Raw genomic sequence first — 15,972 nt, forward strand, 5'->3', positions numbered from 1 at the left:
AACGTTTAATTATATTTCGGCCACAGCTGAAGACAAATACTCCTCTGATGCGATCACATGCAACAACCCATGAAGCGGCGGCTCATCTCTCTTTTATTTTGAAAACCGACACGCAAAATGAAGCAGTCACGTGACCCATGCAATGTGAGGCATAGTTTGTTGTCAGTCACGTGGTTTTCAGCAAGTTTACTCAAGCCTAGAAGCGGGGTTTAATCGGACAAGCTCCCTTATTACTCGGTACGCGCCTCGACGCCTGGCTTCAGGTGGCCCATCACTAGCGGACCGTATTGGCGTTTGGGTCCAGAGTCCTGACAAGAAAACTCTATGGCTGCCCGAAAACGAAAACAACCTGAGAGCCCGAAGAAGCAACGGAAAAGACACGTAGCGGCTCTGATTCTGGCTAGAGGGGGAAGCAAAGGCATCCCGCTGAAGAACATCAAGCTGCTGGCCGGGTATCCTCTGATCGTCTGGGTGCTGAGAGCCGCCATCGACTCGAAAGCGTTCAACAGGTAGGTTTAAACTCTCTGAGGTCTATGGAGGCGTAGACGTATATTTTCTGAGAATGTGACAGAAAATGAGCTTCAAAACGTAAAAAAAAAATAAACGCGACATTTTATTTCTTTGTTATTGAGTGACTTTATTATGAAGTATTGGTAATGTTACTTGAGTACAATTTCTAGATGTTAAACGTCTTCAACAAATAATTATGGGTTGTATTTTGTTGCTAAGAAACGAAGTAACGTTGCTCAAGTTACGGTAAAAGAGAAGCGGAAACGGAGTAACGGTAAAAGCAGTGAGATCACGAAATGGATGCAAAGTTTGGATATTGGGCCGATCGGTGGCATCCACTTCGTAATTTGTTTAGTGGTTTCTGTTCTGTATAAAAAGGATTTTGTGAAGAATGAACACGCAGCATGAGTCTGTTTTGAGCCGGAAGACGAAGAGGGGAAACCTGCAGCGGAAGTCTGGGCGTACTGAGGATTGTCATGGTGACGATCGCGGATCGATCATTCTTATTAGTAATTGAGAAAGAGTATCAGAGACTGAGAGTACGATGAGATCCTGGCAGTCTGAGAGGCAGCTACTCAGATCCAAGCAGGGGAATAAATGGTGGAGCTCCGATCACTACGGGGTGAGGTGGAGCCGTTGGACTGTGGGAGGAAGCCGGAGAACCCGGAGAGAACCCACCATGGAGGACATGCAAACTCCATGCAGAAAGACCCCGGGCCGGGAATCGAACCCAGGATCTTCTTGCTGCAAGGCAACAGCTCTACCAACTGCGCCACTATGCAGCCCACAATGAGAATATCAATAACCTTAATTCAACTGTTTCAACAAAGATGCAATAAAAGTGTCAATTTTCTTAAAAGAAAAGTTTAGATTTAAACAGAGTTAGCGAGTTTACTTTGTAAAAGTGTATTTAATATCTCTATAAGGAGAAAAGCAATCTACTTAAGTATACTTTCAATAGGCTGCATTTTCCTGAAATGCGTTTCTAATCTTATCACTTGTAATATGTTCTATTATGTTTAAATTATAGTTTTGTGTTTGAGCTTGGATTGTTTACAGATAATATAAAAGTTGCTCTTGTTTTTATTATAAATATTTGATTTGATTGAGTCAATTAATTGCTTACATTGTTGTTCTGTTTGTTTGTTTTCAAAACCAGTTTCTCTTGTAAATGAGATGTTGGGTGTCAATGAGACAACCTGTTTAAATGACTGTCAAATAAAAAACAATAATCAATAAATAATGATTGCTTTGGAACTGCTCACAGTTGTAAAACTAGTATCTTGTTGCCACGGTTGGACATCATCACAACAATACAAAATTAGAGCAGAAATCCTTCCAGCCACACAAAATGATCAAAATGTTTATTTCTTTATATAAAATGAGCAAATTAAGTTTAATTTTGTGGTTTCAGTATTGATAAGCTAAAAGATTTGAACATTTATCTGATAAAAATGTAAAAAATAATTTTCACAGTGTGTTTGTTTTGTTACCATGGTGACTGTCTGATATATATTTTTTGTATTTGAGCTCCTGTTTGTCCACAAACACATTTCAGCAAATAAAAATCAATAACTTTAAGCTCCGCCCCCTTTTCCAGATTCTAGATCTAAGTCCAGTTGTGTATCTGTGTCCAGATGTGGAAATTGTGATTTACATGAGAAAATTTGGTAAATTTAAGGTTGTACCTGGTAGATTAAGAACCCCAAATCTCATATTTATTCACATGGAAAAATATTTGTCCTTTTTCAATTCACAGCTAAACATGACATCACATCTTTAAAGAGTAGAAATATTACTAAATGTGGAAAAGTTCAAGGTGTATGGATAGAACACTATGTGTTATAAGCTAACTCAGAGGAAACATGAATAAAAAACAGCTTATGATTGTTTTGGGGATTGACCTGAACTTTCAGAGACACATAAAGACAGTTACAGAGTCGGCCTTTTGTCACCTGAAGAATATTTGCAGCATTTAGAAATTAATCCAGGAAACTTTTTCTGTTTCATTGATTACTGTAACAGTGTCTTCACAGGTCTGAATAAAAAAATCCTCCAGATGCAGCTGGTCCAGAAGGCTGCTGCTGGCATTCTGACCAAAACCAGGAACATAGACCACATCACCCCAGTTCTAATTTTCTTCAAGGTCCACAGCCAGAACCAAACATGGAGAAACAGCATTCAGTTTTTATGCTCCACTAATCTGGTACAAACTTCCAGAAAACTGCAGAAACATTGAGTACCTTTAAATTAAAATTAAAAACCCACCTGTCTAAAGTTGCTTTTAAGACATTGTAATGTTTGTTGTTGTTTTTTTTAGCATATCTAATTATTTTATCATATAAAACACTTTCTGCTGGAATGTCATGCAGCTATAAATAAATATATCTTTTGTTTGTGTTTTAGTGTTTGGGTGTCAACAGACCATGATAAGATAGGAAAAGTTGCAAAATCCTTGAGGGCCAAAGTCCACCGGAGGAGCGAAAAAGTCTCCAGGGACAACTCCACTTCCTTGGAGACAATCCAGGAGTTTCTCAAGAAACACCCAGGTAGGAAAAGCTCAGCTGGACACAAGTTGACCCAAACGTTGAGGGTGGAAAATCACAGATGAGTTTTTCTCCTGTTCAGAGGTGACAGTGGTCTGTAACATCCAGGCTACGTCTCCGTGTCTCCATCCATCTCACATAAAGAATGCCCTGAAGAAGATCACAGAGGACGGATACGACTCCGTCTTCTCCGTGGTCCGGAGATACCAGTTCCGCTGGAAGGAGGTCGAGAAAGGAAGTGAGTTCACCAAACACCTGCTATTCCCCAGTTTGGTTGTAATTAGACTCAATCAGGGTTCAGTTGTTCTGTTCAGCTTCAGAGAACCTACAGCAGAACATGTTTGTCCTTCTTTACAGGTGATGAATGTACTGAGCCAGAGAATCTGGACCCGGCGAATCGTCCAAGGCGTCAGGACTGGAATGGAGAACTGATTGAGAACGGTTCATTTTACTTTGCCACCAGAGACCTCATCATGAAGGAAGGACGGCTGCAGGTAGCTGCTCTGAATGTTTAGCTCTCTCTACTGACAATTTGATCCAAAGCCTCGTCTGTGCCAGAAAACTAACTAGTTTAAATCAATTCTACCAAAAAGTGGTCAGATATTGAGTCAGAATTAGGCCAGAAGCTTGTCAATGACGACAAGTTTGGATCCAAGGTTTGACTTGGGGATGTTTGTTCAAGTGTTATTAGGGATCTATGTATGTATTTGAGGATGTTTGTATAATTTTGTTCTTGTTTCTCTCTAACTTTGTTTTTATTCCTCTGTTGACTATAGTCGTGAATTTGCCTCAAACCACCAGAGTACTTTGTAGCCATCTAGTGGTCGGAATTATACCTAATTCACTACAAACCTAAATTCATGTCTGTTACACTGAAATTAAATATCTATTTTTCAATTTGCAAAAACTGAATATTCAGGCAGTAATAAATATATTAAAATAATGTTTAATTAAATTATTGGGTGATGAAAATTAAAGGCATTACTTTGCTGCCATCTTGTGGTCAGGGTTATGCCTAATTTACCAATTTTCACACTAAAAACTTTAATTCATGTTTGTTGCATTTAAATAACAAACCTATATTTACAGCTTAGTGGCAAAAACACAAAATTCGGGCAGTAAGGGGCAGAAAATGTCCAATAATAGCTGTTTTATTAGGTGGTGAAAATTAAAGGTACTCTGTCCTATGATGAGCAGATATTTCTCTAGAACTGTGTCCATCAGTTTCAGATGTTTGGAGGTTTTCTGATGTTTGTGTTGGACTCTCTGCAGGGCGGTCGGGTTGCCTACTTTGAGATGGAGCCGCAGCACAGCGTGGACATCGACATGGACATCGACTGGCCTTTGGCAGAGCAGAGAGTACTCAGGTAAATTTAAACCGACTGCTTTACAGGGGATCTATGATGCAAAATTCACATTTTGCACATTTTTATACATTCATTTAGGTTTCTACTGCTTCTAAAAAACAGCCCAAATGCTTAATAAAATCCAATATTTTTGGCAATAAATTGTATTTTAGGTGTCTAGAAAATGAGCTGTCTCAAAATCCTCTGGAATATAACATCACAAATCGGCAGGCAATGCTTGCTACCTAGCAACCCCAGCAAAGTGCAGCCTGTTACCTAGCAACCTAAGCAGAGTCCAGAACATTTGGTCAACTGGTTTTACTGCTGTACAATGGCTCCTGGAAAAGACAATGATTTTGTTGTTGACTTATCGTGCCAAAATCATTTTAAGCTTTCTTGTTGTTTGTGCCGGAGGCTCCACTTCTGCTTTTCGAAGATATACACTTGTATAATTGCGCATCTTTGTGCAGCCATTCTGGCCAGCAGCAGCTTTGGATTTAAAGTGACAGGAGGCCCTAAAACAGAACTGATCAGACTGAAATCTCATTGTCTAAGAATGAATTTGTGCAAAAAATGTAATAAACATGCCTTTCCTAGCTGATACCTATCTTAACCTGTTCAAGGAAGCATAATAAGTTACCTTTTACTAAAATATTTCAGATTCTTGAAATTTCACCTTTGAATCTTTTATTTTAATTTCTAACCTTGTTTAATATTTCTATTTTGTTCATCTGGACATCCTGCTGAACGTTATGTTTATGTTTGGGTTCTCTGCTTCTCCCAACAGGTACGGTTACTTTGGCTGGGTAGTGTCTCTGATCCTCTTTGAAGTTTCTGGATGTTTGACCAATGGACGGGAAGCGTCCTCTGCTAAGAGCAGAGACACAGAACGTCTCAGTGTCTCCATCCACAGCAGAGACAGATCAGGACTCAGGAAGCTGCAGAAAGACGATGTGGAGGTCAGATCTGTCAACTTTATCAACGTCAAAGGAGAAACTTTGACCAGTGTCTTGTAATGCCTTACACCTCCTGTCCTCCAGGTGGTGCTGGTGATCTCCAAAGAAGATGTTGTGCTCCGACAGATGGATAAACTGAAGGTGATGACGGGCTGTGAAGTGATGGTAGTCGGAGAGGATCCACTGAAAGATGTGCAGTCGATGGTGGAGAAGAGGAAGCTGGACTGGAAGGAGGTGGCTTACATGGGTAAAAATCTGGACTTTTTAAACTTTTTTTGACTTTGTCTGGTTAATGTTTTCAAAGATACTTAAATTTTCAAGAGATTTTGTAGAAAATGAATGTTATACCTTAAAGCTTAAGGTCATCAAACGAGATACTGATGATAAGATTAAGGAAATTTGGTTAAATTGATCTAAATAGACTGGAAACTGTAGAACAGATGTGTCAAGTCGAGGCTCGCGTTCATATTTTAATAGTTTGTAGCAAAATTTATTTAAAGGCATTCTTGATCATTAGGCCTGTTAATTGTCTCAAAAACTATTATAATTTACGTAATATAATATTGTTTGAAGACCTTTGTACACTTATTTAATGGAAATGACATAATAATGCATTTGATTTCCTGCCAAAGACAGATACACTTTATTTTCAAAAGAACTGGACTGATAAGATAAACAAAACAACCAAAAACAAATATAGAATGGATCCTTAGTCTCCATTAACAAAAATGTACTTGAATAAAATCCAAATAACATAAAGCCAAAGTGTAAATAAATACTGTATTCAACCAAAAGAGTGCAGATTATAAAGTCTGTATATCATGTTGCCCTTCAGTAATCATTAGATTTAAATAGAGAAGATGGGCACATCGACTACCTGATGCAATACTTCACACTACACATCAGTTCACACCTACAATCTTAGGACAATCTTAGAACTTTGGTTGTTCTAAGATTGTTGCTTGTGGTCATCTTGTAGTGTGTGGTGTGTTACGGTAGATGTTGTGGCCCCTCCGATCTAAATCAGGGGTTTTCCCCGACTGGGATCGTTAACGCAGCCTGTTGAATGTGACAGGTAGCCAATCAGAAAGCGGGATTCTCCTCCGTGCTTTCAGAGGGAAAATTACAGAGGGGAATCCCAAAAAGTTGACACGGCACAACCCGAAGTCCAGCGGACATTGGAGATGATATGTGGAAACAACATTAATGTTTATAAAACATTTCGTGCAAAGAATACAGAAATGACAAGGAGAGGAGTTGGAGCGAAATCGCTACGTTGATGAACCCAGTGACTTTTCAGCTGTTCTTCGTTAACGTGACATAAATAGATTATAATAATTTTCATTCGAACACGTCCCGGGGGAGGTGGGGGGACATGGAGTCCGAGTAGACCGTGTTCCGTGCCTCCATTGTCGAGGCGGCTCATCTGAGCTGTGGCCGCAAGGTTGTCGGTGCCTGTCGACCCTCGAACCCGTTGGTGGACACCTTCGGTGTGGGAAGCCGTCAGGCTGAAGAAGGAGTCCTATCGGGCCTTTTTTGCCTGTGGGACTCCGGAAGCAGCTGATGGGTACCGGCGGGCGAAGCGGCATGCGGCTCGGGTGGTTGCTGAGGCAAAAACTCGGGTGTGGGAGGAGTTTGGAGAGGCCATGGAGAAAGACTTCCGTACGGCTTCGAGGCAATTCTGGTCCACCATCCGGCGTCTCAGGAAGGGGAAGCTGTACAGCAACAACACTGTTTACAGTGGGGATGGTGTGCTGCTGACCTCAACTCGGGATGTTGTGGGCCGGTGGGCAGAATACTTCGAAGACCTCCTCAATCCCACCGACATGCCTTCTGTTTTGGAAGCTGAGCCTGGGGACTCTGGGTTGGGCTCTCCAATCTCTGGGAGGTGGGCTCCTCGGTGGAGGGTGGATGAGATCCACCCGGAGTTCCTTAGGCTCTGGATGTTGTGGGGTTGTGGTGGCTAACGCGACTCTGCAATATCGCATGGACATCAGGGGCAGTTTCCCTGGATTGGCAGACTGGGGTGGTGGTCCCCCTGTTCAAAAAGGGGGACCGCAGGGTGTGCTCCAATTACAGGGGGGTCACACTCTTAAGCCTCCTTGGCAAGGCCTATTCGGTGATTCTGAAGAGGAGGGTCCGTCGGATTGTCGAACCTCGGATTCAGGAAGAACAGTGTGGTTTTCGTCCTGGTCGTGGAACACTGGACCAGCTCTACACCCTCTGCAGGGTCCTGGAGGGTGCATGGTAGTTCGCCCAACCAGTCTACATGTGTTTTGTGGACTTGGAGAAGGCATTCGACCGTGTCCCTCGGGGAGCCCTGTGGGGGGTTCTCCGGGAGTATGGGATACTGGGCTCTTTGATACGGGCTGTCAGGTCCCTGTATGACCGGTGTCAGAGTCTAGTCCGCATTGCCGGCAGTAAGTCGGGCTCGTTTCCGGTGAGAGTTGGACTCCGCCAGGGCTGCCCTTTGTCACCAGAATTGGTGACTACTTTTATGGACAGAATTTCTAGGCGCAGCCAGGGCGTTGAGGGGATCCGTTTTGGTGGCCTTAGGATTGCATCTCTGCTTTTTGCGGATGATGTGGTCCTTTTGGCTTCATCGGGACATGATCTGCAGCTCTCGCTGGAGCTGTTCGCAGCCAAGTGTGAAGCGGCTGGGATGGCGAGCAGTGCCTCCAAATCCGAGGCCATGGTCTTGAGCTGGAAAAGGGTAGAGTGCCTTCTCCGGGTCAGGGGGGGGGTGTCCTGCCCCAAGTGGAGGAGTTCAAGTATCTCGGGATCTTGTTCACGAATGGGGGAAGAAGGGAGCGGCAGATGGACAGGCGGATTGGTGCAGCGTCTGCCGTCAAGCGGGCGCTGTACCGGTCCGTCGTGGTGAAGAGAGAGCTGAGCCAAAAAGCGAAGCTCTCGATTTACCGGTCGATCTACGTTCCCACCCTCATCTATGGTCATGAGCTTTGGGTCATGACCGAAAGAACGGGATTGCGGATACAAGCCGCCGAAATGGGTTTTCTCCGTAGGGTGGCTGGGCTCTCCCTTAGAGATAGGGTGAGAAGCTCAGTCATCCAGGAGGGACTCAGAGTAGAGCCGCTGCTCCTTCACGTCGAGAGGGGCCAGTTGAGGTGGCTCGGGCATCTGGTCAGGATGCCTCCTGGACGCCTCCCTGGTGAGGTGTTCCGAGCACGTCCCACCGGGAGGAGGCCCCGGGGAAGACCCAGGACACGCTGGAGGGACTATGTCTCTCGGCTGGCCTGGGAACGCCTTGGGATTCCCCCGGAGGAACTGGTGGAAGTGGCTGGGGAGAGGGAAGTCTGGGCCTCCCTTCTGAAGCTGCTACCCCCGTGACCCGACCCCCGATAAGCGGAAGAAGATGGATGGATGGATGGCTGGATTTTCATTCAGTCAGGACGTTATGCTGACACTAGAGCCACATGCGTTGCAGATAGATTGTAGTAAAGCATTGATTAATGCCTGGTTTTAAAATTAGTTAACTGGACTTGTAGCCATTATTATGTGTATCGAACCGTTATACCTAGGATTTCTGTCGGCTAATGTGTGATCTGAGGTTTTGAAAGTGGGCCGACAGCTCTAAGATGGTGTAGTGTGTGCTGGGCTTTACACTAAGAAAATGAGGAAGGGAGGGTCAGTGGAGAGCAGCGGAGTTGAGCCTTTTTTCATTCAGTGTCATCAAAAGAAAGAGAAAAAGGCTGGAAGAGACGATAACGGCGATAATTAAAATGACGTAGATAGTTTTAATTTAATCGTACGATTAATTAATTAATTTTTTATTGCGACAGGCCTATTGATCATAATAAAAACGAGTTTTACATCCCTGCTTTTTTGGTGTTAGTGGGTAGACTGGGTTTCCTGCAGTGTATTATATGCCTGGTGACCCGCCAGGCTTCACATGCCCCCCCACCAGGCAAAGCGTTGCTTCTTTTTGTTTTTAGATAAAAAGTCCCTTAACATTTTTTTTCCAATAAGCTAGACTGCAAATGTTTCTGTTGCTTTGAGCGTTTCACTGGCAGAGCAGAATTATTCCTTAAAGATTTATAGTTGATGCATTTAAATGGTCACAAACCCAGAGCGCGGTCCAATCACAGAGATGGCGCCTTTGCATGTTGCTTCACACAATGTTGCTGCTTGATATCTGACGTTTGCCTCCTTTCACTCAAACTGAACAGCGGCTGACCTGCACTGATAAAGTTTATGTATTTGTTCTCAGTTGGTCGGTTTGTTTGTGGTTAAGCCGTTCAGCTGGAGAAGTTTTCACACTCGGCTCGTAGTCACGCAGCACGCTGGTTTTATTTTATTATTATTTTTACAGTTACACATCCATCAAACCATACCAAATGCTTTGTGTACTTAGTCAGCCAGAGTTAATGCGCTTGGCCGCGTGGAGATAAAAAGAAAATCGTCCCATAAAGTTCGGACAATGTAAACGGTTTCTGTGGCGCTTATTAAAAACTCAGTAGACAGCAAATGGAAGAGCTACTAAAGCCACATAAATTAAATCTCCTGTTTGGTCCTCTGTATCCAGCAGCGGCTTTAACTCATCATGCAGGGCCGGTCCAAGCTTGCATGAGGCCATGAGCAGAATTTGATTTAGGTTTGTGTTAAAATATTAGCATTTAGGGGTCTCCCAGCAACCAGCACAGCCAAGAGAGCTTAACATTTAGCTTCCAATGTGGGAAAAGTGATATTGTTGCTTTTTGAGTATTGAAGTGGTTATTATAGTAGGCTAAAATGAACAAAACAAAAAGACACAAACTAAGGTATTTATGCTCACCCTCTACCAACAATCATGTTCTAGCATTAAGTATGTCCTATTAAAATTATTTTCATACAAATAAGGCGTGTAAGCAAAACATTTTAATGAATTTATAATGTTTTAAGCCATTTTAAATTAGTTTAAACAGACAGAACTTAGGAAATCTGTGAAGTGAGCCTCCTAATGGCCGTCTTGTTGGTGGAGCAGTATAGTAAATATTTACTTGCGTTCTTCCTCCTAGGCTGCAAAGCAGTGTCCGAAAGCTGTCTGCGGTTGGCGGGTCTGAGCGCGGCACCGGCGGACGCCCCGCCCAACGTCATCAGAGCTGGCAAGTTTACCTGCAAGCATGACTGCCGGGCTGGGGCCGTGGGGGACTTTGCTGAATACGTCCTGCTCCAGAATCAGCTGGCCGGGCTCCAGAATCAGCTGGCCGGGCTCAAGAATCAGCTGGCTGGGGTCCAGAAGCAGCTGGCTGGGCTCCAGAAGCAGAAGGCCGGGCTCCAGAAGAAGATCGCCAGGCTCCAGAAGCAACTGGCCGGGCTCGAGGAGCAGCTGGCCGGGCTCCAGAAGCAGAAGGCTGGGCTCCAGAAGCAGATCGCCGGGCTCCAGAAGCAGATCGCCGGGCTCCAGAATCAGATGGCCGGGCTCCAGAATCAGATTGCCGGGCTCCAGAATCAGAAGGCCGGGCTCCAGAATCAGAAGGGCGGGCTCCAGCAGCAGATAACCGGGCTCCAGAAGCAGATAGCTGGGCTCCAGAAGCAGCAGGCCGTGCCCGCAGCCTAGGCAGTGACCGCGACCACGGCCTTGGTCGCGGGCATGGCCTTGGTAGGCTGTTTACGCCTACTGCTATTTATGTTTGAAGCAGTAGGACGGAAGCAGGCTGCGGCCAGGCTCCAGCCTGCTTTAACTCTGTCCTGATGATCGGTCTGATTTGTTCACCCACATGCCCTGGACATAATATAGTGTTATACCAAATTGTAGTTGTTGATTTCTATTTGCTTTAATATTACTGTAATAGTATATAATATAGATGAATAAATACACCAGGGGTCACCAACACGGGGCCCGCGAGATCACCGCTGATACCCAGGATATTCGTCTCCTTTTCTTTAGCTCCGATAGATTAACCTCCTCGCATTGTTTACAGGCAGGAAAACAGTTGTTATAGCCTTGCTCACAACACCATTCCTCCCCACCATTATGCATCAACGACCCGACGATGTACCTAAAAAACTGTTGACCAAAAACAGAATCATTTCTTCTGTACAGAACAGGGTACAGAAAACCAATTAAACTGTTAAAATATCAATAAATAGTTGTAAGAGTAACAAAGTATTTGGTGAAATGGTTATTATTAAGTACTGTTTTACTGATCATAATGTGCAATGTAATATTACCCATTTATTTCAGCAGACATGAATAAAAATGAAGTTATGTGCACTGTTAGGTATTTTAAAACAAAAAAATGAAAAATATTAATGCAAAACAGCAAATTAAGGTTAGAAGAAACCTAACATAAACATTGATCTGTTTATTGTGTTTTATTTTTTTATGGATTAAAATGTGTTCTTCATTCAGTTAAGTTACTGGCATTAGGTTGCATATCAACAAAATTTACTCAAGAGTTTTACAAATGGAAAAATAGTCGTAATTTATTTTTTTGTCAAAAGTTACAGAGTAATTGAGTAAATATTTAATTAGTTAATTCCTGCCCTTGGCTGTTTGATCAATATCACTTTTACAGTTTCAAATAATTGTTTTGCAGAATATATTTTTGGTATCTGGAAGCCATTGTAACTTTGAAAATTAATTGTTAAATCCTACAAAACAGTAACAATAATGTTAAAGAACATACAGTGATTAATTCAAACATGCCTTTTTTTCTACCTATCATTTGTATATTTCCTGATGTGTAGTAATCTTTTCCTTTTATGTTAGTAGTTATTACGTTGTGTCCATGCTCTACTTTGAGTGGGAATGAACCACGTCTTGTTTAAACATATCTTCAATGTATATAGAAGTTGTAGACTGACAGTGATCCGTCCCCGCCCCTTTCTGTTTGCTGCAGCGAGGTCCTTCTCTGTGCATTTGCACGCTCCCTTATTACTCGGTACGCGCCTCGACGCCTGGCTTCAGGTGGCCCATCACTAGCGGACCGTATTGGCGTTTGGGTCCCGAGTCCTGACAAGAAAACTCTATGGGTGCCCGAAAACGAAAACACCCTGAGAGCCCGAAGAAACTCCAGGAAGAACACGTAGCGGCTCTGATTCTGGCTAGAGGGGGAAGCAAAGGCATCCCGCTGAAGAACATCAAGCTGCTGGCCGGGGTTCCTCTGATCGGGTGGGTGCTGAGAGCCGCAATCGACTCGGAAGAGTTCAACAGGTAGGTTTAAACTCTCTGAGGTCTTCTCTAGAACTGTGTCCATCAGTTCTAGATGTTTGGAGGTTTTCTGAGGTTTGTGCCCGACTCTCTGCAGGGCGGTCGGGTCGCCTACTTTGAGATGGAGCCGCAGCACAGCGTGGACATCGACATGGACATCGACTGGCCTGTGGCAGAGCAGAGAGTACTCAGGTAAATTTAAACCGACTGCTTTACAGGGGATCTATGATGCAAAATTCACATTTTGCACATTTGTATACATTCATTTAGGTTTCTACTGCTTCTAAAAAACAGCCCAAATGCTTAGAAACAATCTGCCCAGATGGTTTTTGGCAATAAATTGTATTTTTGTTCCAACTTGGGGCTGAACACCCTCACATTTTATAGGGTACATCGTACTTTGTGTGACTACACACCCCGGCTCAGTGTCGGACAAACAATCTATAAATTCCTTATCTGTGGGTTTCAGGCAAGCAGCAGGTTTGGATGCAGATTTACAACTCAACTAGAGAAATATGCTCTGTGTTTCCTGTGGACAAGACGCCTTTAGGTTTATCTGACTAAACATAATAGAAAACTTCTGCTTTCTTTCTGTGTCATGAAGGGTGTTTTTCCCAAAGTGGCCTCTCTCTGGTTGGCTAAACAGATACTGAACTTCTGCAAAATTGAAACATCACCATAGCAACATCTGACATCTAACCACTGAACATCCTGTTCCAACTTATTTGAAGAGCACATTTCCTGTTGATCTGCAACCGAATGCAAACTGTTTAATAACACCTCAGAAAGTATACATTCAAAATGATTAAAAATTGTTAATTAATTGTTTTCTTCCACACTTATCCTGCCAAAACCATTTTAAGCTTTCTTGTTGTTTGTGCAGGATGGTCCATTTTTTCAAAGATGTACACTTGTATAATTGTGCATCCAAGTGTAAACGTTGAGTTGGGGGCGTGGCCAGCAGCACCTTTGGATTTAAAGTGACAGGAGGCCCTAAAACAAAACTGATCAGACTGAAATCTCATTGTCTAAGAATGAATTTGTACAAAAAAAATTAATAAACATGTCTTTCCTAGCTGATACCTATCTTCACCTGTTCAAGGAAGCATAAGAAGTTACATTTTACTAAATTATTTCAGATTCTTGAAATTTCACCTTTGAACCTTTTATTTTAATTTCTCCCCAGAATGCTGGACATCCTGCTGAACTTTATGTTTATGTTTGGGTTCTCTGCTTCTCCCAACAGGTACGGTTACTTTGGCGGGGGAGTAACCGTACTGATGTTCTGTGAAGTTTCCGGATGTTTGACCAATGGATGGGAAGCGTCCTCTGCTAAGGGCTCCATCCACAGCAGAGACACAGAAGGATTCAGGAATCATCAGAAAGGTCAGATCTGTTGCCTTTATCAACGTCAAAGGAGAAACTTTGACCACTGGGGCTTTATCCACAAAAACTGGACTTATGGTTGCTCTGCTCCTGCTGAACTGTTTTCTGAGTAACACTTTGAGGAGACAGAGCTAAAACCTGAGGAGTAGCCTGAACGCCTGGAGAAACTGAATGTTTCATCAAAGTGCTTCTCATACTGAAACAAGATCCGTTGCTTGTGTTTTTGAAGGTTAAAAATGCACTGCTTTTATTTTGTGATGTTTGTTCACCTTTTTTATTTGTATATTGTAGCTATACAATCTTTAATTGTATAGCTACAATTAAAGATTTTACAATTTGCAGCATAAATGTAAATATCATACCAACAACAAAAATCTAAAATAATTTCTGCCAGCAGGGGGCAACAAAAACTATAAGCTTAAATTTTGTTATATGTAGCTAATTTTCAAAAGAATATTTAAAAATGTTATCAGTAAAATAATGAAAACAATTAAATTAAAATTAATAATTGAATAATTTATATAACTTTTATTGCCTCATTGTTTTATTTAATACATATTTAAATCATTACAATTTAAATTATTTCATAATTTCTTATTATACTTACAATATTGGCTAAATAATGTTTTATTTTATTGTTTCACTGGTGTGTTTTGCTGCATTTGACCAGTTTCTTTCATATCGTGATGCTGAGGCTGCAAATCAGAAAGCACTACATCCAGGACAACAATAGATGTGAGCAGAAATCAGGTTTAATCTGACAAACTGAATGTTAATCAGAGTGTTTCTTTGATGGATGATGTTGAAAAGAACAGAAAAATTACATCAATAATTTATTCAGAATTTATTGGAGAAAAATTTACATTCATACATTGTACATTTTACTTTATTATGAAGTATTGGTACTCTTACTTGAGTAAAATTTCTAGATATTAACTTCACTGAGTGAAGAACAAAGGTGTTTTTAACAAAACGTCACCAGACACACACCTGAATTTTTGTTGAAGTTTCATAAGTTTTATACTGAAAGAAAGTGATTTGGAAAAATGTTTTCATTCTTTGTCTTTCAAATACCAAAATGTGAACATATGTTTACATTTTGGTCTGTCTGATGGTGTAACTTTTAAAATGATAAGTTACTCTGGAGTCTCCTCTTTTACTAAATACTTTTTTACTATTATTCTGGTATTTCCATTGATGGTTATTTTGTACTTTTACTTGAGTAAAGATATGTTGAAGTAGTTCTACTCTTGAGGACAATTTTTGGGTTCTCTACCCACCTCTTATTATTTGAGAGTTCACAGGAATATTACACATTCATTTCTATTGCAGTTCTCACTCCACACCACTTGGTGGCGGTGCACCCAAAGCCGTATTCCTACCGGAACACACGTTTTTTTTTAATTGAACAAACTGTATACAAACACTCAATGAGGTACAAGAACATTGCAACATAAGTTGAAAAATTTAACAAAAACAAGGGGCTAAGACTAAAGACAAGCACATAAAACAAAAAGGCAAATGAATAATAATAGAGCAGGATTTTAAAACAAAAGAAAAGTAGAGTTACTTTTTTTGCAGAAACAGATTTCAAATGTTTCAGTGAGGTGAAATACAGTTTAAATTGGTTAAGAAAAAAATCAAAACAAGGAGTAGAACCTCTCCATTTGCAGCAGTGTATATGATATTTACAAGCAAAAAGATAATATTAACCATGTCAGATATTTTACTATCAAGACCATCAATATAATATAATATGTGGGTGATGGTTATCTCTGGAATGTCTTCAATTTTAAGGGACAACCAATTTTTAATGTCTCTCCATAGTTTAAAGGAAAAGGGACAGGAAAACATCGAACTGGAAATTGTGATTTTTGTGGTCAAGAAGAGACAGTAAAACGTGTTCTGTTGTTCTGTACCAAATATTCTGTTGAGAGAAGGAAATTAGTTAGTCGGTTACAAGAAAATAAATTACAGTTAAATTTACAAGTTATTTTGGAAAAAAATTCTACTTCTAAAGATATAATTAATTAATTACCTTAAGAAAACAAAATGGATAAAAAATATATAAGTTG

The 15,972-nt window shown here is 41.5% G+C and overlaps 2 protein-coding genes across 2 annotated transcripts; both read left to right on the forward strand.

The window, feature by feature from the left end:
• Positions 1-45: 45 nt before the first annotated feature.
• On the forward strand, positions 46-11,451 carry LOC122820263 (N-acylneuraminate cytidylyltransferase-like). Its single transcript, XM_044097524.1, has 8 exons — positions 46-509; positions 2,917-3,059; positions 3,139-3,294; positions 3,414-3,550; positions 4,329-4,423; positions 5,190-5,361; positions 5,443-5,605; positions 10,374-11,451. The coding sequence occupies exons 1-8, from the start codon at positions 325-327 to the stop codon at positions 10,913-10,915; spliced, it is 1,593 nt and encodes a 530-aa protein (XP_043953459.1). The 5' UTR covers positions 46-324; the 3' UTR covers positions 10,916-11,451.
• Positions 11,452-11,865: 414 nt separating this feature from the next.
• On the forward strand, positions 11,866-13,803 carry LOC122820266 (N-acylneuraminate cytidylyltransferase A-like). The gene is made up of 3 exons (XM_044097526.1): positions 11,866-12,514; positions 12,609-12,703; positions 13,758-13,803. The coding sequence occupies exons 1-3, from the start codon at positions 12,330-12,332 to the stop codon at positions 13,781-13,783; spliced, it is 306 nt and encodes a 101-aa protein (XP_043953461.1). The 5' UTR covers positions 11,866-12,329; the 3' UTR covers positions 13,784-13,803.
• The last annotated feature ends 2,169 nt before the right edge of the window (positions 13,804-15,972 follow it).

Source organism: Gambusia affinis, linkage group LG18 (genome assembly GCF_019740435.1).
Source record: "Gambusia affinis linkage group LG18, SWU_Gaff_1.0, whole genome shotgun sequence".
NCBI classification, from domain to species: Eukaryota; Metazoa; Chordata; class Actinopteri; order Cyprinodontiformes; family Poeciliidae; genus Gambusia; species Gambusia affinis.